Source organism: Pogona vitticeps, chromosome 4 (genome assembly GCF_051106095.1).
Source record: "Pogona vitticeps strain Pit_001003342236 chromosome 4, PviZW2.1, whole genome shotgun sequence".
NCBI lineage: Eukaryota > Metazoa > Chordata > Lepidosauria > Squamata > Agamidae > Pogona > Pogona vitticeps.
This window is the reverse complement of record NC_135786.1, coordinates 239782044-239805785: the sequence shown is the minus strand read 5'-3', so window position 1 is coordinate 239805785 and position 23742 is coordinate 239782044. Positions and strand designations below refer to the sequence as shown.

The 23742-nt window shown below is 60.1% G+C and overlaps 2 protein-coding genes across 2 annotated transcripts in view; both read left to right on the top strand.

Annotated features, from left to right (window-relative positions):
* The first annotated feature begins 4355 nt into the window (after positions 1 to 4355).
* Positions 4356 to 11569, top strand: SCRT1 (scratch family transcriptional repressor 1). The gene is made up of 2 exons (XM_072999655.2): positions 4356 to 5984; positions 7664 to 11569. Exons 1-2 carry the CDS (start codon positions 5870 to 5872, stop codon positions 8509 to 8511), a joined length of 963 nt encoding a protein of 320 aa, XP_072855756.2. The 5' UTR covers positions 4356 to 5869; the 3' UTR covers positions 8512 to 11569.
* A 9651-nt stretch (positions 11570 to 21220) lies between these two features.
* LOC110084842 (cytochrome P450 11B, mitochondrial) overlaps positions 21221 to 23742 on the top strand; it is a 30609-nt gene continuing 28087 nt past the window's right edge. The window contains exon 1 of the mRNA XM_072999639.2: positions 21221 to 21244. The gene's annotated coding sequence lies outside the window, so the exon portion shown is untranslated. The remainder of the gene's footprint in view (positions 21245 to 23742) is intronic.

Below are 23742 nucleotides of genomic sequence, written 5' to 3'. Positions count from 1 at the left end.
TGGCAGGATTCCCCGTGCCATTTCCACCTGCCAGCATGCCTGGAAGGAGCCCCTGCCTCTAGGAAGGGGTTAATGCAGGGCTCCTGGAGACAGAGGTAAGGAGCTCTCTACCCCGCTCAGCATAACCTCCCTGGGCAGAGCAGGACCTTTACAGACATGCAGGGGTAACTATGGAGGTCACTTCTCACCAAAGCACCTGCACTGCTGGAGAGGATAATCCCTCCCTGCTTCTGGTGTGTTCCTGCCACCCTTTGTATCCTCTCCCCTGGGGTCGGTATACGCAGGTGCACCAGAGGTGGCCTGGCAAGTCCTTGCTGGAGAAGAAGGAAAGCGCCTCCAATTTTTGGAGAAGCATCTCATTTATTTAGGCATTTTGTCCAAATTCGTAGTGGAAGGACCTGATCTTCGCCTTTTTCTTTCTTTCTTTCTTTCTTTCTTTCTTTCTTTCTTTCTTTCTTTCTTTCTTTCTTTCTTTCTTTCTTTCTTTCTTTCTTTCTTTCTTTCTTATAGTGCAATGCACTCTTTATTTATTCTAGTTCAATGCACTCTTCTGGGAAATTTGCAATGTGGTTAAAGAAAAAAGAAAGACACAACAAACCAGAAGATTAAAATAAAAACAAAGAGACAATAAAACAACTGTGTTACAAGAGGCGTCGTTTGTGGCTCAGAGCCGGAAGCCGAGGCACAGACTCCGGCAGGGTTGCGACAAAGGGAGAGCCTCCTCTCTCACAGCTGACCCACGGTGAGGAAAGGCCTGTAGGGAGGAAGACACCTTCTTTGGCCACCAGAGCTGCCTTGGTGGATTGTGAGGAAGCCAAGAGCCAGGTGAGCACATTGCACATGTTTCTGTGCCACAGGGACCATCTCCTTCTGCAGCTCTGCTGGGCATCAGGGAGCCTGGCCACCTGGCCACCCTGCTGGTCAGCTTTTATTGCAGCTTCCAAGTGGGATGGGCTCCGCACTGGTCCCTTGCTTTGTTGATACCCAGAGACATGCCCCATAAAGCACAGCAGGATCACTAAGGACTAGCAGGCCTGTGCTGATCAAAACGTTCAGCAAGACACTTAAGGAACGCAGAAGCAGTCTTAAAATGCACTCCTGTGGTTCTCCCCCCCCCCACAAGCTCCAAGGTTACAGGCTGTCTTCTTCTTAGATCCTAAATCCCATATTTCCAGGACCCAGCTCTGCCTTGTGGGTTTCCTAATGAGTGTGGAATGCGGGAGCTGAGGCTGATGTGGCCTAGAAAATGATGCCTAAAATATGTGGAGGTTTTAAAAGAATAATTAAAAAATAGTAATAATAAACCACGGGGCTAGGCCTCTTGACAGAAAGAAGCCGGGCAACTCCCAGTTCCGGGAGGGCTTAATGAGCTTCTGCCCAGGAATGCCGGGCCCGCACGGGGTTGCCTGACGGCCTACAGGTACTTGTAGCGCACGGGTGTGCACAGATGGCAGGCTCGCAGAGGTTGTGTGAGTGTCTGACTCGCTCCCTCTTTCTCGCTTTCTCAACCCCGGCTTGTACAGTATCTCCCCTAAGTTCTGAGCCCAGGGCGGCCCCCGGTGGGTCAGGGACCCTTCCCCAGCGCCCCCGGGAGAGGCGAGCTTTCCCCTGCCCAGAAGAGCCCTACCAGGGGAGGAGGCGGCAGCTGCCTTCTGGCCCGGAGCCAGGCCCTGGGCCCCGCTAGGCTGGCACGGCGGAGGAGCGTCCTCTCCTGGAGCCACCGGAGACTCTGGCCAGGCACTTCCAGGCCCCCCCCCCCACCTCCCCACCGGCGTCCTCCCCGCGACCCTGCCCAGCTTGGGAGGCTGTGCTCCGAGCGGGCAGGAGGAGGAGGAGGAGGAGGAGGGCGAAGGGCTGCTGGAGCGCCTAACCCTGGAGGACGCCCTTCCTGGTCCTGCCCCGGGGAAGGCTCTTCTGAGTCCGGCAGCCCCGGGTCCGTCGGCGGGCAGAGGCTCCCTTCCCCCCCCCCCGCGCCCGGGCGCTCCGCATCGGCGGCGGCATCGAGAGGGGCCGGGCGGGGAAGGGGCAACCGTCGCCTTCCTGCTCGGGCTCCTCTCGCTCGGCGGCGGCCTCGGGGGCGCGTCCTCCCCTCGGCCGCCGCCGCGCTCCGCCGGGGAAGACAAAAGGGCGCGCGCCGGTTGCTCGAGATTTGTTAATTAGAGACATATGTCTCCTAAAGGAATCATTGTGCACAAGGGGGGACCTTCTGCTCCCCGGGCCCCCTCATTAGCATGCGGCCGGCCCCATTGGCTTGCCGGCTGTGATGTCAGAGGGTGACTTGTAAACTTTGGGGGACTGCGGATTGGTAGCTTGGTTGGCGGCTCCCTCCGTCTGCCGGAGTAGAGAGGGAGGGCAGAAAATGCAGCCAGCCAAGCCGGAGAGGCACGCAGCGGCGCGCGCGCGCGCGGCACAAGGAGCGCGCCTCTTGCTCTCTTCCAGAGGACCCCCCCTCCCCGAGACCCCGCCTCCCCCCGCCCAGGTTCACAGCGCTCTGGCGGGGAAGGAGGTGGTGGAGCTGTGAGGCGGGGGCGGCGGGATGGGGGGAGATACCCTGGCCGCCCCCGGGGCCCTGCCTGGCTGCTGGAGGGTCCGGGAGAGGGCCCTTCCGCCGTGGATGGGAAGGGGATTCCCACGGCCGACACTCAGCCCCTGCTGACGTGCGAGGAGCGCCGGAATCCTTGCGCTCGCCGACGCTGGCTTCGCGCTGGCGTTTCCCCACTGACCCGGGCAGCCGGGGACTGGCGGGGGCGCCTCTGCTCCGGCTCCGTGGCTCTGCTCAGCGCCGGTCTCCGCGGGCCCTCGCCCCCCACGAGCCGACACCCCCCCGCCCCCGCTGGCGGCCTTGGCGAGGGAAGCGCCGAAGGAAATCTCCGGGGGAGGGTCACCCGGGCACCCATGGGGCGCGATAGCCAGTGCAGATCCTAGCCCGCGTTGAGCTCAGTTTGGTTGGGGGGGGGGAGCGACAGGAGGCTGTGCCCACATTGCGCCCTTGGCTTCTCCTGCCCTCTCTGTGGATCACTGCCCCGCCAGAGGCCAGGAGGATTCGGGGCACCCGCAGGAGACACGTCTGGAAGGCTAGTCTGTGGAAGGGGAGGGCCCCGGCGAGGTGAGTTTTCACTTGGGCAGCCGGAAAAGTGGCCCCTTTTCTGCGTTCACCCTTTGTTCTCCGGGAGTGGCCGCCCCCCCCCGGGCAATCGCCGACTGGCGTAGCCTCTTGGCGCTGAAGTCCCGTGCCAGGATCGCGAGCAACAGCCACTCCACGTGTTACTCTCGCCTAAGTTGGTCTCCCTGCTCCGTTGCTGGATTCCCGGCGAGAAAGCTACCGCCTCTCGGACTTTCCTTCTCCAGCTCTGCACGTGGACGAGATCCCAGGTTTTCCGCGGAAGTACAAAACCTGTGGAAGACTCCGGCTGTGGCTTTGGCCGGTCGCTTCCGTGACCAGCATAGCCCAATGGCGAGGAATTATGGGAACTGAAGTCCAAAGTCATTTGGAGAGCCGCAATCGCTCGCACTTGGCCAGGAAGCAAAAAGGGTGCCTTGCAGCCCCCAGGACTCCTCCCAGGTGCCGAGCAAGGACTTATTTATGGCCACCTTGTTAGAATGCATGTGGCGGGCACACCGGTGGGGCTGTCCAGGCCAGGTGGAAGTAGGCAGCCCAGATGTCCCAATGGCTAGTTCTGCAGTTCTGCGGTAACTTCCCCAGGCTCCCCTCCCAGAATGCATTTATCAGCACACACACCCCAATTTCCAACCATCACCCCTTTTGCTGCCCCAGATCCGAGAAGGAAGAGCTAGGATCAGAAACGCTGGTGCCTCAGTTTCAGTTGGAACGATTTTCTGAACCAGTAGATCGGGAAGAAACGGAAATACGGTGTGTCTGGGCATGTACAAAGTGACTTTTGTTTCACGCCCAGGTTTTTTCGAGAAGGGCAGCTCCTAGGAATTAAAAACAGGGTTGTTTCTCAGCCCGTCTTCTTTTTGTGCAGAAGGACCCGGTTCCTCTCTTATCCACGCCACCCCCACCGCCGCCACGCCAGTCCTGGGACAGTTCTGGTCCTCGGTCCCTTTTCCAAAGACAAGGAGAGGGAGAGAAACACAGCCCTTGGACCCCCTTCCAGGCTTCTCGGCCTCCTTTCAGAAGGAGAACAAAAGGCCTAGCTCAGCCCACTCCCCCCCCCTTCTCATTAAAAACTGAGGGTATCGCTTGTTTGATTGCATCCGCAGGCCCACAGGTCCTCCTGCCTTTCTCCCTCCCTCCCTCCCTCCAATAAATCACAGGCCGAGCGATGCCAAAGGAAGGGGGAGGGGAAGAAGGGAACGCTAAATTTTCTCTCCCCGCCCCCCCCAAAAACCCTCCCAGGCTGCATAAGCCAGAGGGTGATGCCGTGACTCCTGCAGGAGAAGTTTCTGGTGGTGCAGCTCGTCCCCAGGCAGGCAGGCAAGCCTGGCAAAGCCAGAGCCTGGCGGTGGGCGAGCCTTTCCTGCCTTGTCTCCCGAGCTGGAGGTTTTTTTCCCTTTCCCCTCTTTTCCCGCGTCCGACGTGCGGAAGAAGAAAGAAAGGCGAAGGGGTGGGTGAGCAAGGAACCCGGGGTTACCAAAAGACAGGGCAGGAGGCGACTCACAACAGCATCACTAAATCATTCTGTCTCAGCCCTGTTCCCGAGAGAGGAGAGAGAGAGAGAGAGAGAGAGAGAGAGAGATGGTTGGTGTTTTTTTTTTTTTGATGGATTAAATTAAGCGCTTCCATTTCCGTCCACCACCTGATCGCTGCATTATAAATCGGAACAGCTGATCCGCGAATCTCCAGAAATTCAAGAGCTCGCAACAAGAGGCTGCGGCGAGGAAGCCTGGGAGCTGTCCAGTGCTGAACGAAGGACCCCCCCCCCGCGCAGGCAAGCAAGCGAGCGAGCGAGCGAAGTCAAAGCCAGCCAGCCAGGCCCCCCTTCTCTTCCAACCGCCACCGCCGCCCCGAAGCGGAACAACAATACGAATTACAGCACACGCACATACACTCACACGACCCGAGCAGAAGCTACAGCTGGAGAGGACCGAAGTCGGGGGGGGGGAGGGAGGGAGGTCGACGAACGGGAAGGCGGTGGAAAGAGCCGAGCCGAGCCGGGCCGAGCCGCAGCCGACCCACCGGTGTGAGATTGCGCTGTGCTGCGGAGGAAGCGAGCCAGCGACCCGGCCAAGGGAAGAACGCGCGGGCCCCTGGAGCCGGGCAAGATTGGCGCCGCCGCTCGCTCTCCCTCTCTCTGTTTCTCCGGGAGCTGTCCAGGTGCTGAACCCACCGGCCGCCTCTTATGAACCAGCGCGGCGTGGGCTGCAATCTCTCGAACTCATGGTGGGCTTGTGAGCCGCGCTGGAGGGCGAGCGAGAGAAGGCCTGCCAAGGAGGCGCCGCAGCCTTTCCTCCTCCTCGCCGCACAAAAGCCGCCGCCGCCGCCGCCGCCGCCGCTGCCGTTGCAGCTCCGGGAACAAGGACTGGCGCGGCGCAACCGCCCAGGCTGGAGACCCCCGCGGCAGGCGCCGCCGCTCCATCCAGGGGCCCGGAAGGAGAAGACGGATAAAGCAAAAAATACCACAAAGCCATAGCCCTCCGCGACGGGCAGCCTTGAGGCGCTGCGGGGTTTGCTTTTATTTTTCTAGGCAAAAAGGGGGGGGGAACCACGACTCTGTGGTTGGGCTTCTCCTCTTAAATTTTATTTTTCTACGTTTCTTTCTTTCTTTTTGTTTTTATCCGGCGTCTTCCTTGCGCGATTCCCATCGCCATCCCCATCCGGCCGCTCCCCCCTCCTTTTTTTCCCTGGTCTGAACCCATCGGCGGACGCTGCGGGAGCTTTCTCACATTCCGGGAAAGTCCAGAAATCATGCCAAGATCTTTCCTGGTTAAAAAGGTCAAACTTGACGATTTCTCCTCGGCGGATCTAGAAAGCTCCTACAGCAGATCGCGGGCGGACTTCAGCTCCCGGATCCATGACAAAGGTACAGGCGAGGGTGTGCTGCTGGTGGGGGGAGCCGGGACAAGACCCCGGGGCGTGCGGAGCGGGGAGAAAGAGGGCACGTCCCGATCCGGGTCGGGCCGGGGGCGCCACACTTTGGAGCAACTCCGGTGGGCAGGATCAACAGCCCGCGGGGTGTCCCCGTCATGACCGCATCGGGGCAGTGGAGCTGGCGAGGGTGAGGGCCGGACAGTCCCGGTATGCGGCGGCTTCCATTGCTGGAATGCCAGAGCAGCCGCGGCAGAGGAAGCGAAGAGCCATATTGAGCGGGTCTTGCGCCTCACCCGCCGCTGCTGCTGCTGCTGCTGCTGCTGCTGTTGCGGCGGCGGCGGCTGCCGTGTTGACTCGGCACATTTCGCTGCAACCCAACCCTGCTAAAATTAGACCTTGTGGGGACTGAGGCTCGGGTGACAGGGAGGGGGGGCGCCTTTTTCATGATGGGCAGAGGAGACGTGGAGTTGGGGGGAGGCGGGAAGAGAAGGACAACCCCGTCGGAGGAGGCACATTCTACGCAGCCTGCCTGCCTTCCCGCCAGCGAAGAAGCCCTTTTGTCTCGCGCCGTTGTAGTTCAAGGGCAAGGGCGATCCTTTCGACCGCCCTGCTCCCCGGGGAGGTCGCTCCCATGGGCCTTCCCATTGTGGCGCCGAAGGCCCCCCCCCGGAATCCGTTGGGGTGCTTCCCCCCCCCCCCCCGGCATGGGTTCCTGGTGAACCTCCCTCTTCGCTTTTGTTCCGGGCAAGGCGCCTGCAGCGCGTTGCATAATCGCCGGATTTCTGCTGAGGTGGTTTCAGAGCAGAAGGGGAAAAGGGGAGGGGGGAGGGGAATGAACCACCCGCTAGCAACAAACCAACTAGACACCCCACCCCACCCCCCGCCCGGCTTTGGTGTCCCCCACACGGTTGACCTTGAGAGGAGGGGATTGCAGAGGGGGTGGGGGTGTGCCTAAAACTGGGGCACTTTCGCTTCGGAATACGGCCTGGAGTCCCCCACCCCCAACACACACACACACACACACACACACACACACACACACACAGAGGCCAGCCAGTTATCTGGCCAAACCAGCCGCAGGTAAAGGGGGCCGCGAAATCCCTCTGAATTACCGAGAGGCTGGTGGGCAGGGGGAGGGTCGGGTCCTCAAGCGCTGCGGAGATTAGCTTGACAGGAGCCGCCGGGCCGAGAGGGGAGGGGGGGAGGGAGGGAGAGGGCCGTGCACGGGCGGAGGGTGGGGAGGGGTGGGCTTCTTCCTCTCCGGGCGCCCGCTTGTTGCATCTATTAGCTAGAGAGCTCTCGAGCTGAGCTCCGGGAGCCCATCAATTATTGACTAATCAGAGTCTCGTCCGCGGCCCCTACGGGCTGCCCGTCCCCGCTTCTCCGAGGGGGCTCCGGCTCAACCAGCTCTCGTTTTCTCTTCTCTGCTCTTCTCCTCTCTACCCCTCCCTCACTCCTTCCCTCCTTTTCTGTCTCGACCCCCACCTCCGACTGCCGCCCCCCCCCTTGGCCGACTGGGCGTCCCTGCCTTCCCCGGCCCTCTCCCCACTCCCCTGACCTTTCCATTTCGCCCCCCTCCCCGCCGCCCCATCCCCTACCATTCGCCCTCCCTCTCCTTGGCCTTCCGCCCCAACTTCCCGCCCCCCCCCGTGTCCCCGTCCCGCTCCTCAGGAAGCTACATCAGCGAGTACATCACACCGTCGCCGGTGTACGAGGGCGAGAGCGACAGCGGCCTCAAGGTGCCCTCGCCGACGGGCGTCATCTACCCGGGAGCGCACGGCGACTACGGGGCCGCGGACTCGGAGCCGCCCGACAGCCCCCGCTCGGAGCTCGCCGGAGGCTACATCAACGGCGACGCGGCGGTGAGCGAGGGCTATGCGGTCGACGCTTTCTTCATCACCGACGGGCGCTCGCGCCGCAAGGCGTCGGCGGCGGTGGGGGGCGGCGTCGGGGGCGTCGTGGGGGTCGTCGGGAGCGCCGCGGCGGCAGCGGGCGGCGGGGGCTCCCGCCTGGGCCCCGTGGGGCAGGGCGGGCAGGGCCCCCCTCCGGCGCCCCAGCAGCGGCACACGTGCGGGGAGTGCGGCAAGACGTACGCCACGTCCTCCAACCTGAGCCGCCACAAGCAGACGCACCGCAGCCTCGACAGCAAGATGGCCAAGAAGTGCCCCACGTGCGGCAAGGTGTACGTCTCCATGCCGGCCATGGCGATGCACCTGCTCACGCACGACCTCAAGCACAAGTGCGACGTGTGCGGCAAGGCCTTCAGCCGGCCGTGGCTGCTGCAGGGCCACATGCGCTCGCACACCGGCGAGAAGCCCTTCGGCTGCGCCCACTGCGGGAAGGCCTTCGCCGACCGCTCCAACCTCCGCGCCCACATGCAGACCCACTCCGCCTTCAAGCACTTCCGCTGCAAGCGGTGCAACAAGACCTTTGCCCTCAAGTCCTACTTGAACAAGCACTACGAGTCGGCCTGCTTCAAGGGCGCCGTCCCGCCGCCCCTCAGCCCCCTCGAGGCCTGAGCGGGGCCCCGCCGCCGAGAGAGCCCACCGGCCGGCCGGCCAGCCAGCCAGCTTCCCCCGCCGCCGACGCCCGACAGAGCACAGCCCGACCACCGCCCCCGCCGCCGCCGCTGCCACCCCCGACGGCGCGCCCCAGGACGGAGCGCCGGCGCGGAAGGAGCCGCCTCGCCCGCTGGCCGCGAGCAAGGGCCCCGGTCCTCGCCCTCGCCCTCCTCTCTCCCCCTTCCCCTGCCCTCCCCAGGGCCACGGGACACGCCAGCCTCGGCGCTCCCCCTGCATTGCCCTTCCTCCTTCGGGCTTTCCAAAAGGGTCAAGAGCGGACAGCAAAGGCGAGGAGAGAGGCGCCAACCTCCGCCACCCGCGACCCCAAAGTCTGTTCACCTCGACAGGTAAAAACGCCGACCACGCAACGGGAACACTTGCTACTCCCGCTCAGCATTAATCAGCCTCCTAAGCAGAATGACGGTGATGATTAATGAGTTACGTCAGGCGAAGGATACTACTCTCTTTTCTGAGTTGCAAGGCGGTTTTTCCTCCCTCCCTCCCTCTCTCTTTCTCTTTTAATTTAAAAACTCTGTTTTCTATTTTGGTAAGTGCTTCTGTTTTATTATGTATTGATTTCATGGCCTTTTTTAAGAAGCAAAGAAAATGTAGAACTGTGTCTTGAATTTGGAGGCGTTTATTCTTGCTTTAGTTTTATTTATTTATTTATTTATTTATTTATTTATTTATTTATTTATTTATTTATTTATTTATTTATTTATTTATTTATTTATGGAGGGGGAAGCGGCCCCTCCCTGAAGAGGTTTACGTTGCACTTTTGATTTCGAATACAGAGCTCGCTCTCCGCTCTTGACTTCCAATCTGTACGTTTGTTGCCAAGACTTCCTTACTATGCCAAAGTCTACGTCACTTTTTGAGGGTGGGGGTGGGGGAAATGAGGAAACCCACGCGTGGGGAAAGGACTTGACCTTTTTTTCCCCCTTTCTTTTTCTTTCTTTCTTTCTTCCTTCCTTTTTTTTTTCTTTCTCGCTTTCTTTCTTTTAGGTTGGTTGGTTTGTGTTTCGTTGGGGTGGGGGGTGGGGGGTGCTCTTGCCATCCTTTCTAACACAGGATTTTTTGCATGCAGGAACAAATGTATTTACAATCTATGCCAATTTGATGATGCTTTTTTAAATTATTATTATTATTATGGATTTTCATTTGTAAAACAATTTTACGTCACTTTTTTTCTTTGCCAAACTTTTAGATAATAATAGTCTATTTGAGGCAATATTCTCCTACTGAACTAATAGAAGCAATAATTAACTTAATGCATGTTATTTTTAAGACAATAGTATTACTGAGGAATCAGGTACATTTTAATCCAATATTCTTAATAGCAACGGATATCAGGGACTTTGCCAGTGTAGTGAGCTAGAGTTAATACGGCGAATATTCCTTCTCTTTTCTTCTCTTCTAATGAATGCACACTGCCTGCCTTCTTCGACTTACTTCCGAGTAGCTTAGTCAATTCTCTAGGCTTGTAGCGCTTGCCTTGCCGGGAGAACTACGAGCAATTAATCCCCCCCCCCATTTCCTTCCTTCCCTCCTTATCCCGACCCCCCACCCACCCCATTTTTTTCTAGCGAATCTTCCAGGATTGTCCACTTTGGCTTTAACAGACTCTTTTCTCCTTCAAAAATCCTCCAGCCCGCCTCCCCCAGTGTGTTTGCGGGTACGCGTGTGCGCGCCCAGAGGTGCCCCCTTGCCATCTGGGCGGGGGGGGCATTCTCTTGAGAGCTGCTTGTAGAAGTAGAAATGGGGAAAGTCCCTTCTCTCTCTCTCTCTCTCTCTCTCTCTCTCTCTCTCTCTCTCTCTCTTTCTTGGCCTACCGTTTCCAGAAAAACTCAGCCACTTGTGCCCGCAGGGTGCGATGGATGGGAGTTGTAGTCCCTCCCCAGCCAAAATAAGAATAAAATAAGAAGAACCCTTTCCTTTCCTTGGCTCCTCCAGAAAGCCGCCGGCGCCACGCCCCTTCCACACAGGCCTGCCCCTGGAGGTCTCGGCCAGGCCGGCTCAGGGGCTGCCCCCCCCCCCCCCCGGTGGGGCCCGGCAGGTTTCGCCCTCTAGTAGAGGCTGCTGAGGAGGCGCCGGTCTGGGTTCCCTGCCTTGTTTCCCCCGGGCTCCCAGGCCAGAGACATCCTGCTCCGCGGCTCCCGGGCTCCCCTTCGAGCCCTCGCCCCCCAACACGAGCCCCCACCTCCATTCCCTCTTGGGCCAGGGCCTCCTCCCAGCCTCCACCCCATCCGCTCTGCAGAGACCTCCTCAAACATTCCCCTCCTCTCCCACCTCTGGGGACGTAGAGAAGGAACTCTTCCCACCCCACCCCCCTCCAGTCTTCCAAAAAATGCCCATGACCTTTTTTCTCGGGAAACTCGCAGTTAAAGAAAAAAGCCACCCTTCAAGCCACCTGGACACCTCCTCCTTTTTCCCTATGAGGCACTTCCTCCCCCCCCTTTAAGTCTTTCCATTTTATTAATAACTTAAGAAAAATAAACAGCACAAAAGAATAAAAAAAACCTTAATAGAATTCAGGTAGAAGAAACTTGTATTAGCTAGGACCTCCTGTTTTTGTACTTAAGATAATTAATAATGCTACTAGAATGATGACTTCTAATACTAATACTGCTACTAATACTCCCTCTGCTAATACTGATTTTAAAAAAAAGGAAATGAGGACTTCTATATATCGCAAGAGGAGCTTTGTAAATACGGTTTGGAAATTTACATGAATTTTTACAAGCTGTAAAGAATCCTAAGCCTGTTTGTGGAAAGAGAAATAATAATAATAATAAAAAAACTTTTCCCTGGAAGAAAAGACATAATGAGACTCATGGAGGAGAAGGAGAAGGAGAATGACGGGAATAATCATAATATTAATAATAATGTTGAGCCAGTATTTGAATGATGTAAAGCACAATTAGCACAAGGTGTCTTGGAGCACTTCACAATAATAATAATAATAATAACAATAATAACAATAAAAATAAAAAAGAGTCGAAAAACTTGCCATAGATCCGCGGTCGTGGGCTTGCTTCTTCTTCCTCTCTCCGCCTCTCTTTCGAAGCGTCGCCTCGGTTGACCCGACCTGCGCCCCGGCCCCGCCCTTGGCCCTCCACACATGCTCAGGGCACCGTCGCCTTCCGAGTTTCAGGGGCGCGGGAAGTGGGTGGGTGGGTGGACTGAGCTCGGCTATGAGGCCCCGGGATTCATCTTGTCCCCCTTCCCCGCTCCTCTGGACTTTACCCTGCGGGCTCAGGCGACAGCAGCCGTGGAGGCGGCGTGGGGGCGTGGGGAGGGGCGCCTTCTCGCCTGTGGGTCCCGCAAAGGGGGCGTGCTTTCCTCCCTCTCCTTCTCCCCTCCCCCTCCAGCTCCCCCTTTTCCTTCTCCTGCTCATGGCAGCGGGCGAGCTCAGACGGCGGCCACCCGGAGGAGGAAGAGGAGGAGGAGGCGGCCCTCGGCGCTTCTCTCCCCCCCCCCACATCCGACTTGCATTCGGCTCACGTCGAGGCTTCCCCTCCCTCCCTCCTCTCTCCTCTTGATTAAAGGCATCGGAGGAGATACAAAGGGAAGCCCCCTCGCCTTTCATCCTCTTTAACCCGGGGCAGAAAAGCAATTTCCCGCAAGAGGGGCGGGCGGGAGAGAGAGGGGAGGGGAGGGGAGGGAGCCCCGCTTGGAGGAGGGGAGAAGGCGAGGCAGCAGGCCAGCCGGCCTCTCCCCTCCCCTACCCCTCCCCTCCCGTCCTACGGGCTACAGCCCCTGCAGCTGGACTCCAGGGTCGCAACAACGCCGTGGGCAGGTCCGGCCCGGTCCCATAGGGGAGAACGGACACACACCCCTCCGGGTCTGAGGCGCTCCAAAAGGCGGCCTCTGGTCGCCCGCGCGCCCTCACTCCAGTCCCCTTAGCTCGAACCCAGCGAAGAGGGGGGAGGGGTCGTGGAACAGCTGGCTTGCAAGACCCCGGGAGAGCCAGCCACCTCCGGGTAAACCCCCTTGGTCTCCTCAGATTTGGGAAGCTAAGCAGGATCGGCCGCGGGTTTGTGCTTGGCTTGGATGGGACCCATGAGAACAGGTTGGGGAAACGATCCTGCCTGGAACCCAGGCAGCTGTGGGGCACAGCAGCCTGTCGTGCCCCACACCCCTTCCCCCTATCGCCTTCCCCCCCCCCCCGGGTTTAGAGGGAAGGCTGGTGGGGCGGTTTGGTTTGGGGGAGGCACTTGGGGGATGGGTGGATTGGTTGCCCTCCCTCTAGACCTCAGGGTGGCGGGGGGGGGGCTGGTTCCTGAACTGGAGGGATGTGTGTGTGTGAGAGAGAGAGGGGGGGGATGCTTGTTGGACCAAAGGGCCAGAGGTCTTCTCGGGCCTGCTTCCTTGTGACACATGTGTGTGACTCAGAGACATCAGGAGGCTGTGTGTTCAGGCCGCCTCTCCTTATGGGAATTGCAGTCCCCTCCCCCAATTTGCCTTGGCGTGGCTGGAAAAGGGTGCCACCTCTCCCTGCAGGCTTTGCTGAGGCAGGCCCACAAGAGGAAGGCCTCTCTGCCCAGGAAGTCTTCCTCGGCCCTCTCTCAAACCTAGCCTGACTTCTTCTTTCAGCTCTCCTGGAGCCTGCAAAGTGGGTGTCGGTGGTGGTGTTCCCTGCTCTGGCCCAGCCCCAATTTCCTCTCTAGAGTCCTCACCCAGGACGGTCTCCCCAGCATTCCCACACCTGTGGGCACCCTGGATCTTGCTTTCTCCTCTCCTTTCTCCTGAGGAATCCTGGCAACCCCTCACCCCCTTTGGCGCTTGCCTTTCTTTGGTGAGAGATAAATCCATGGCCCTGTGCAGGCCTCCTCCGGCAGGCCAGGGCGTCCGAAGGCAGCCACGCCAATGGGCCAAGCGCTGCCTGGAAGGGTTGCCAAGGCCTGTGCCCGAGTCCAGGGCTCCTTGGCACAGCTTGGCTGCTCCCCGTCCACTTCAAGGCTCCCCCGAGATCAATTCTCAGGGCAGAGAAGCCTTTCTTGTTGAAACTCTTAGACTAGGCACGAGTTTTTACATCTCCCCTCTAAGCAAACTTGAAGTCTTCAACTAGAGGGGATTTTGGCTCCGACCTCTAGCCTGATTTATAGCAAGCCTTAAAAAACAAAAGCCAAGCCTGTGGCCATCTCTCGAGGGGTGATACGTCTGAAGCCAAAATAGCTCAGGAGACAAGCTTGGCCTAAAGGCCCTGGGGGGGGGGGGACGGGAAGGGGCGGTTTGTTCACCGAAGCTGACTCTGTAATAAATCTGTTGCCCTAAAGTTGCTGCATGACTCTGTGTTATTCTGTCTACACTGGTTCCTTCTCCGCTGTGGTCCCAGGAAATGTCTGAAGGCCATTCCAAGGCCTTGCTGGCTCTCCTCTGCTATAGCTGAGGCAAGGCGGGGGGGGGGGGAAGGTCAGGGTGTTTTTGGGGGGTTCTGACCAGAATGGCAGTAGAAACATACAGGGGCAGAGGACGGTGAGGGACCCTGTGTGCTCAGGTCGGGCATGGCCTTCGGCAACCCACAGGGCTGAAGAGGGAAGGGCCTCATGGGGCTTGGTCTGGTTTCCCCTTTGGAGTCCAGGACTTCACTACAGGCGGCAGAAAAGAGCAGAGCCTTCCTAACAGAGGTTAGGAACGAGGGTGGGAATTATTGAGGTTCTGCTCCCGGGTGAAGAGCCCAGTCCAAAACGGCAACAGCTGCAGTTTGGGGTGTGTGTGAAGAGGAGGTTTGGTCTGGTTTTTCCACGATGTCTTTCTGTATCACCATCTTTCTGCCTCCACCTCAGAAGACGCTGACAGCTCCTTTAACTTGTTTCATTCTGCATAAAGCTCGCTTGGACGGCAGCCATGCACCTGACAAAATGAACCGCAGTCCATACCAGCTTATGCCAAATAAGACGGGGTTACTTCTGTGGGCAACTTTGTTGTTTTTTCTCCAGCTGGCTCCCCCCCCCCCCCGTCAACTTCTCTAATCCATGGGCCTGTCCTTGGTGTCTTTGGCTGTGGTGCAACCGGGCTTAGAGGTTTGAGCAGCTAAGCAGTGGGCGGCCTGCCTCTGCTTAGAGGGCACACTTTCTCTCATGATCCTTCTGCTTTTTGCAGGTGATGCCACCAAGATACTCTCTTGAGAACTGTGTTTGCACCACAGAGCTTCTGCATCCGACCGTCATGGGAGGGGTGAGGGTGGGGAGGAGAGAGAGAGAGAGAGAGAGAGAGAGAGAGAGAGAGAGAGTCCCAAAGCAACAGAGAAAAGCAAGTTTGGCCAAAGCCTTGTGGAATCAAGACGTAGGCCAGGATGGGCCAGATGTTGGCCTCTGGATGTTGTTGCACTGCCAGCTGCCATGGGTCTTAACAGGAGAGCCTAGTGGGAAGGGGTGATGAGAGCTTTGGGCCAACAGCATCTGGACATCCCTCTGAGCATCCCTCTGACTTGCGCCAGTGTACAGGCCAGCCCTTGGACCGTTAACAGTGACAAAGACAAGAAAGTCTCTGAGCATGTACAGAGTATCCTGTCCGTAGGCCAGTGAGAGATCCTATCTTTTTTGGTATCAGTGTGTTGCGCAATTTAAAATTATGAACATCTATGGAATATAGGTAAAAATCAAAAAGAGTTAAGACTAGTTTTGACCAGAAGTGAGCTACTTCACTAGCGCTGAGAGGAATTAACCGAAACAAAAAGGCAGGCAGGGTCCCCACTGGGAAATTAAGCACCCCTGGGTGGGGCCCAGATCCGTCCAGGTGCACGAGATTTCTGTTTAGCCAGAGACGGAGGCCGGTCGTCTTCGACTGCTCATCAAGAAGGAATCTGCCTCCTCGGAAGAAGGAGGAGAGGGGCGGGAGGGCCTGTGTTCAAACGCGGCTTCCGCCTTGGACCTACAACATGAGAGCCGCAAAGGAAGGAGCCGGCCAAGGGCGTGCAACTGCAAAAAGTCGGAAAGCAAGGCGCGAGTTCTCCTCGCTCCGGTAGCCAGGGTCAGCTGCACCGGGGGAAGGGGGCAGGGCGTCGGTAGGCCCGGGAAAGCGACAGGCACCCCACCCCACCCCGCAAGGCCTGCGGCAAAGTTGGGGAGAGGCTCCCTTCGGCTCTCCGAGACCAACGAAGTGTTCCCCCGAAGGTAAACGGCTGCCGCTGGTCTGGAAGCGTTCGGGCCTGGGGGTGGGGCGGTTAGGCTAGCCTCGGGCCCGATGCACTGAAGCCTCGCGCCCCCCTTCCCGGGGACGCTTCCCTTTGGCGCCTTCCCCCTTCAGGGGCACCACGTCGCTCTGCGCCCGTCCTGCCTCGGCTGCTCCTTCCTTCCTTCCTTGCGACAGGCGCAAAGCCAAAGCTCCCGCTGGCTTCCCCCCCCCTCGCCCCCCGACGGGCCAGAGGCGCAAAGGAGACCCGGACGCAGCGGGGCAGTCCTGCGGGTCCTCCCTCCTCCCCGCAGCGGCTCTCCCCATCGGGAGGGGCCGGTTGGAGGGGAGGGAGGACCTCCCCTCCCCCCTCCCCCGCAGCAGCGCAAGGCGCCCACGTGCGTCCTCCCAGGCCGGCGGCCCCCCCTTCTTCGCGTGCCAAAGGGCTCGCTCTCCCCTCGCTTGCCCCGCCGGCTGCAGTTGGGCTGCAGTTGCAGCGCCGTGGTGCCCCCCCCCCGCTCCCGCTCCTCCTCCGCAGCGCGGTCGCCGCCTCGGCCCCTTCGCCTTTCCGAGCCGAGGTTGACGAGTGCGGCTTTTAGAGGCCAAGGGGGCGCCCGGGACGCAGCGCGGGAGAGGCGCCCTCGCGGGGGGGGGAGGAGGGAGCCGCGTCCCCAAGGGCCAAAGTCAACGCCTTGCCCTCGGCGTGGGGGGGCCGCGAGGGGATGGGGGGATGCGTTCTAGGGGCTGGAGGACTCTTCACGGTGTCCGCGAGGCCCGTGGCCCCCCCGGCCACCCACCCGCTTGCCCTGCCCCGCCGTGATCGGAGCTGTGCTGACTCACGGCCCGGCTGCCGCCGGAGATGCCGCCTGGGGCCAGCCCTTGCTCCCTCGGCAGGGCCGGAGAGACTGGCCAAGGCGGTCCGGAGGAGAGCAGAGCCCCCCCCCCCGCCCCTGCAGGGCCGCCCTCGCCGCGGTCAGTCCGCTGCTGCGCGGCTGCCTTGCCCGCTGAGCCGAACTGCGGAGGAGGGCGGCGAGGCGGGGGCGGGGGCGGTCGCTGCGGAACAAGCCATCGCCCGGCGGGACAAGCCGCGGTTTGGGAGTGGCCGGGACGCATCCGGCAGAGCCCCGCTCCCCACCGGCTCCTGCTCGGCTGCAGGGGAGGCTCGCGGCGCAGGAGGGGCTGGGGGAGGGGAGAGGGAGGTCCCGCGCTCCTCAGCCCCCGTAAGGACTACACAACCCATCAGCCTTTGTGGGAGGAAGCCTTCCCCCGAGCTGCCGGCGCGGCTCCCACCGGCGGCGTCATCGATTCATCCGGATTCGCGTCCTCTGCTAACCGGCCGCTGGTTTCGGGCAGGGATGGAGCGCGGGGCTCCGGACCGTGCGGACACGGAGAGGAGGAGGGCCCCTCGCCAGTCTCCCTCCCCGCCAGCTCGGTCCGGCCCTGGCCGAGGAGTCCCCGAGGCCCCCGGGGCTGCCAAGCCAGCCTGGCCCGGCCTCTCCCGCCCGGAGCCGCTGACCCCGCCTGACCCCTGCTCAGCCAGCGACGTCTGATGGGATCAGAGCCCGTGTCGCGCTGGACACAAATCAAGCCGCGCCGGGGGCGCTTGGGAGGCAGCCAAGGCAGGGAGTCAGCCGGCGCTCGCCCGGGCAGCGCGGACACGACTCCACTTAGGCGCCCGGGAGGCCGGACGACCGGCTGGCCGGCTTCCTCCTGCAGGCCGAGCGGCAAGAAGGACGGGGCCGGCCCTGCCCTCCGCCCCGATCCCCAGGCCGGCGGCTCTCTGCTCTCTCTCCGGATCACGGGGCCATCCTCTCGCAGCGGCACAGCTGCCCCGAGCAACTCCAAGCGAGGCGGGGGAGAGAGAATCACGCCGCCCCTGCCCCGAGGAGCTTCCACCCCACACTCGGGGCAGTTCTTCCCCGCAACGCCCCTGAGGTCTAACCGGCCAGCGGCGAGAGTCAGCAGAAGTTGGAGGCAGTGGCGGGGGGTGGGGGTTAGGGTTCTACTTGGTGCTCCCCTTTGGCTTGTGGCCGCGGCGGTCCCGGAAAGGAGGGGAGGCCCCGTAGAGCCGGTCCGAGCCCCCCTCGGGCGCCCCTGCCGCATTCTCCGGAGCACGTCCTCTCCTCCTCCTCGGTAAGCGCTGGTTTCTCTGCCGTCCCCTCTACCCCCCCCCCCCAACTCTTTGCTTTCAAGGCAGTCCCCCACTTCGCTCACCCACCTCCTGCCCCGAGAGACAAAGGCGACCACCCAGTAGCTCCGAAGTAGAAGGGCCGGTCCCAGAAGGAATCTCACCCCTGGGGAGACACACGCACACTAACACTAGGGGGCGCTGACGCAAAATAGTGTCCCCCCCCCAGTGCTCCAGAGTTCCAGTAGAGGGCGCTCTGTGGTCGGGGGGTGGGGCTGTTGAGGGCAGCTAGATCTCATGCCTCTAGGGGGCGCTGCTTCTCAGGAAGGGTCGCCCCTCGCTCGCGTTCCCTCCCTCCTTTACAAGACAATCAGAAAGGCCCCCCCTCCCCAATATATACTGTATGTGCAGGTGAGCAGAAGGCTCGGAGGAAGTGGGAGGCTCTTGCCGGGAGAAGGAATTAGAGCTAGGGGAAAGGGGGGGGGGTCACAGAGTCATAAAAGGAACATGATTCACAAACCGGAGGGGAAGCCCTTCCCAAAGAGCGATGGGGGCTGCTGGGTGGAGCTACCTTCCGAGAGTCAGCGGGACGGCCCTTCCTTTTCTGGCTGAGCAGCACTGCCCTTTTGTTTACAAAGGCACTTAAAAATGCTTAAGATCCCTTCTGAGCAGAATGTCCTTGTCATGGGTGCGCATGCATGTGCAATTACCCCTTTGGGTGGCTCTCCTTGGGGCATCTTGGGGTATGTGAAATATTAAAGGAGGGCTTTTATCCACCCTCTCCCATTCCTGTGGGTTCGTGTGGCTACGCTAGGGACCTGAACCCCTCTGCCGCCTCCTCCTCCGCCCTAGCCTGATACAGCATCCCCTGCGCCATTACTGGTTCTCTTGCCATCGCTTACCAACCGTAAGATGGTCTCTCCAAAGAAAAGTGTACAAGGAGCAAGTCACTGTGTTTCTCTCCCCTTTCCTCACCTGCCACCAGAGACGACACTGGAGGAGGCCAGCCCCTTCCTCCTCAGGCCCAAGCCCACCATGGTGCCCGGGTCGGGGAGGCCAGCCTGGTGCTCCAAAGAGGTCGTGGGCAAAGGAAGAGAAGTGGGAGCTGGAAGGGGAGGTTCCACTGCAGAACAGGCTCTGCCCCCTCCCCTTGCTACTTCCCTGCCGCCTCAGAAGGAGCCTTAGTGCTCCTGGGTCGTACCCCCCCCCCGCGATAGGTGAAGTCACGGCTACCTGGCTCCGGTGCCTGAAAAGGAGAGACAGCTTCCTGGATTAAGCCCAGGAATGGACCATGAGCATCCAGGGCTGTTGCTGGAGAACCGTCTTCCTTATAATGAGGGCTTTCTCCCCCTCCTGCTCCTTCCCCCCCCCCGCCCCATGAACTGGTGCATCGCTGAAGGAAGTACTCGGGTGCGTATCCTGTCTCCACACCCTGATCTTCTTTGCACAGCGGACATTTCTCTGGAGAAAGGTTTGTTTCGGGTGGTTCCTGGGGGGTCCTGAGCAGCTGCGCGGCGTAAAGGCACCCTGAAGAACCTTTTCTTTGTAAGCAGCTGCAGAAGAGAATGGGTTGGCTGGCCAAAGCACCACAGTGGAGGGACATCCCCTCGGTCTTTCGTTAAACACTCTGAGCTGCTGTCTAGGGTTGCGTTTGCCCTTGTTAAAGCCACAAAGGTACTTAATCCTGCATCAGAGGAAGACCTTGGAAGGGTGTGCCCAGAAACATACGTTAGGGTTGAAACTTGCCCTTGTCGCTCTTAGGTCTTACGTTTCTATTCTTGATTATTTGTGGGACAGCCCTGTTAGGGAACCTCTTAGTAGAGCTGAGTGGCTGCAGTGGTGTTCCTTGAGGATGTTTCTCTCTTCTCTGGAGCAATAAACCAGGCAGAGGCTGACCTTAAAGTTAAAAAATATATATAGTTACTAAGGTGTATTTCGAAAGTACTGTACATTGGTTGTTGCTGTTACATGCCGCCAAGTCCATTCTGGCTTATGAATGAGTGACCTCCAAAATGTCCTGCCTTGTGCTTGGCCTTCCTCTTTTCCTGCTGCCTTTCCCTTTTGCCCAGCTTTACGGTCTTTTCCAGAGATGACTAAGTTAGAGGACAGGACATGGCCCATTCTATGGGACACAGGAAGGTGCTGAGACCGTGGGTGCAAAAAAAGAGGACAGAGGCAAATGGCTTTCCTTCCATGGACGTTTATGACCCTAGAGGTCCACAAAGGCATGTCTGCTTTTACACTTCCCGGGGAGGGCGCCGAGCCACACACACACCCCACTCCGCCAGGCAGCAGAGAGCCTCTCCAAGCAGGCTGCTTGGTGAGGGAGAAGGGGTGGCAGGGTGGGGGGCACTGTCTGGAGGGACCTCCTTGGAGTAAAAGAGTGGGGGCAAGGGGGCCTCTGCCCTGGTCCGCTTCCTCTGGCTCCGTGGACCCCTGCCTTCTGAGCGCTGGCCTTGCCAAGAGGCGGGGAACCTGGGCGGATTAGGCCTTCGCTGTGACCTCAAGGTAGGGAATCCCACAGTGCAGCCGGCGGGTCCCTCCCGGCTTGAACTCGTCAAGGCTGTCAGCACCGTGCCCGGCTTGTCTCCTCACCTACTGTACTTCTGAGCGTGTGCCTAAGCACGGGGGCGGGGGCGCTTCTGCTCCGGAATGGGGGCCCTGCAGAAGCCCCCTCCCCTAAAAGGCCGCCCTCCCATCCCTCTGCAGGGCTCCCTTCCACCGGGCTTTCCCTCCTCTTAATCAGCAAACAAGATTAAACCTCTCGCTTCGCGGCCACCCCGGGATTTATTCGCAGGCTTGGCCCGGGCTAATCTCTTTGCTGAAGCCGCTGCAGGGCAGGAGATAAGGGAGAAGTCGGTTGGGGGGGTGGGGGGGGAGAGAGGATTGGAGGGTTTCCCCAGCTTGCCTGCCCGGGCACCTGGGAGGGAGCCGCGCGGCTGGGCGGGCGGCCACTTCTTGGCCGGCGCTGGGGGGGGTGGGGGAATTCCGCAGGCCAGCGTTGCCCCCTCCCGGCGGCGGCGGAGAAGGCAGAGCGCCGTGAAGGCCCGGCCGGACGAGGCGAACAGTCTCGGCCCGCCACAAGGCCCCGGGACCCGGGCTCCCCAGGCGGAGAAGGGCCAGATGCAACCCTGGACAGGGCTCCTGTGCTTCTAGCGAGGGGCGGGACCTTCTCGGAAGCTCCCGTGGGGCTTAGATGGGAAGCGACTGCAAGGAAAGGCCCCCTCCCTGCGATGAGCAGATGCCCTCCGGTCGCTTCCCGCTGAGGGCGAACCTATGGATCGGGAGCCCCCACAAGGTCTCTGTCATTAACAGCCCTGCTGAAGTCTTGGAAAGTCAAGGCCGTGGCTTCCTTCATTAAGTCAAGACCTCCCAAATTTGGCTTTCCTCTTCTCCTACCGCCCTCCGCTTTTCCTAGCATTTTTGCCTTTACCTGCACAGCCTCAGGTAAGTCTTCCAATGCAACGTTTAAACTGGCAAAAAGTTAAAATACGTCTGTGGAGTGGAGTGGTGGCTCCGGGGCTGATCACGGCCCCTCAAAACATGGTAAAAACACCCCCAATCGGGCACACGGTACTATAAATGTTGCTGAGGTACGGAACAAGGGGGGGGGGGCTCAGCTTGCTTGGGCAGGTGCAAAGTGGCCCTGGGGCCACAGCCCCCATGTGGACTGTTTGTGATTTAGGAGGCCTCTCTCCTTTTCCTCTGGAGATGCTGTGAACTGGTGGGACTGGTTCCCCTGGAAGAATCCTCGCTGGATAATGGGGAGGGGACGGTGCGAAATAGGAGGGGAGGCGGGAGCAGGTGTATGTCTATGTGTGGGGAAGACACAGATAGAGGGAAATGGGTGGGGGCGAGGTTGCTTGGACCGCGCACCAGACGTGCCAGCCGCGGGCAGATGTGCAGGGGCGACCGGGACCGCCTTGGTCTTCCTCAGCCTCCATGCCCCCCCCTCAGTCAAGAAAGATGGGCGTCAGGCTGCAGCAACGCTGCTGGCCACTAGATGGGGAACGGGAGCAGAAGTGGGAAAATTCCTCCTTGCAGCCGCAGTTAAAGAGCTGAAGAGGACCCGAAAGCGTTGCTATTCCAGAGTCTCCTGCTGACGCACTGGGCTGGGAGGTCGGAGATGTGAACGCCACAAAAGTAGAAAATATGCAGGAGCTTATCCAGTGGGTGGAACCGCGTCGCCGCTTTCTTTTTAGGGAACTGATACCGGTTTGCTTTAGAGAAGAAATGTTCGTGGTCAGAGAAAATAGTCCAAGGGCATCTATGAACGTCCGGATGACCACAGGCGAGGCGTCAAGCCCCCACCCTCCGGAACGCACCTGGAGGGAGAAACGCCAGGGCAGAGACCCCTCGGAAGCCCTCCGGCGGTGGGGACCCTTTGGCAGATCAGGAAGACTGACTCTGGCGCCCCCCCAGCGGCGATATTCCGAACAGATTTGCTTCCGCAGCAAAAATCCCTCGTGATAGAACCGGAACTGTTTTGAAAAAGAGCCCGAAAGGGAGAGAGCAGGCGGCCAAGGTGATAAGATCCAAAAGGAAGACGAGTAAAAAGGGGAAGGGGTAGAGAAAGGAGGGGGAGAAAAAAGGGGGGGAGGGTTTGAGGGAAACGAGAGAAGAGCCACGCTAAGGCCGGTTTCTCCAAGAGTCTGGAGCTCCCCCTCCCGTTCTCTGGCCTGTCGTTGGGGGAGGAAAGACGCCGCTTTCGACCCGGCCTTTCCGCAGGGAAAAAAAAAAGGTGCCCGGAAAAGCAAAACCCCTAGACAGCAAATCTCCCTGGGAGTGAGTTCTCTTTTTTCGCCCCACGGCCAGCTTCCCCCCCCCCTTCCACGGACATACATAGTCCCGAACCCCCAGACCAGATTCCTGCATCTGGGCGGACGGCCTGAGCCTCATTGTCACACACACACACACACACACGTACGCACGCACTTGGGGGGGGGGAGGTCGAAAGGGGCGCCCCTCCTCCACTCTCTGGGGCCGCGGCGCTTTTCCTTCCTCCGGGGGCAATTGTGGAAGGCCCCAAATGGGTTTGGAGTCTGGTCAGCTCGCACTAAACACTCGCCTCTAAAGAGGGTCTCTAAAGTGCCACCGCGTTTTCCGCTTGGTGCTCTCCCCCCCCACCCTTAAACAAACTCCCCTCATCTTTTAATTGTGCGGAGACTTCCCATCGCGGCTCCTCCTTTGGCGGCATCTTCGTTCACCTGAAAGGCACCCGGAGATTTTCCTGCCCCCCCGCCCCACCCCGCCCGTTGGGGGCCTGGCACAGGCAGGGCAGCTACTGCGGGCGTCGGGGTGGGGAGGGAGGCGAGTCCCCGGGGCGCCTACTTTACCCCTCACCCCCAGTGGAGAAGGAGGGGGGCGAGACCCGCAGAGTTTGTCCTCCTGTTTCTCAGCAAATGGAGAGGCCATGGCACCGAGAGGGGCGAGGAGGGCGGGGGCGGCGGCGGGAGGGTCTCTCTTCCTTCCGACCCTCAGGAAGTGCCCTCTCCCCGCGTGAAGGCTTGCTGGACTTTTCGCTCCCGGGCAACCGCCTCTTCGGAGCTGTCCCGAGGGCCGGCGAGAGGGCAAGGCTACCGCGAGGTTGGCAGGTTGCCGTCGCCGGCAGGAGGGAGGCAGGCGGGCAGGCGCTGCCATGCCGGGCACCCCTCTCCGGCCGTTAACGCAAGAAACCCATTTAGGTCGAGGGCGAGGGAACTCCCTGGCCCCAAGCCGCTGGACGCTGCTCCGGCGGAAGAGGGATCCTTCCCCGCCCTCCGAAGCTCGCGCGCCCCCCGGAGACCTGCACGCGACCGGAGGGGCAACGCGGACCAGTCCTGCTCGGCAACCCCCGGCCAAGCACCAGCCGGCGACCGGGTCCCGGGCGCGTCTCAGCTCAGCCCGGGGCTCCCCGCGGCCTCCTTTGCGGCGGATCGGGACCACCCTCCACGCGGGGAGAGAGA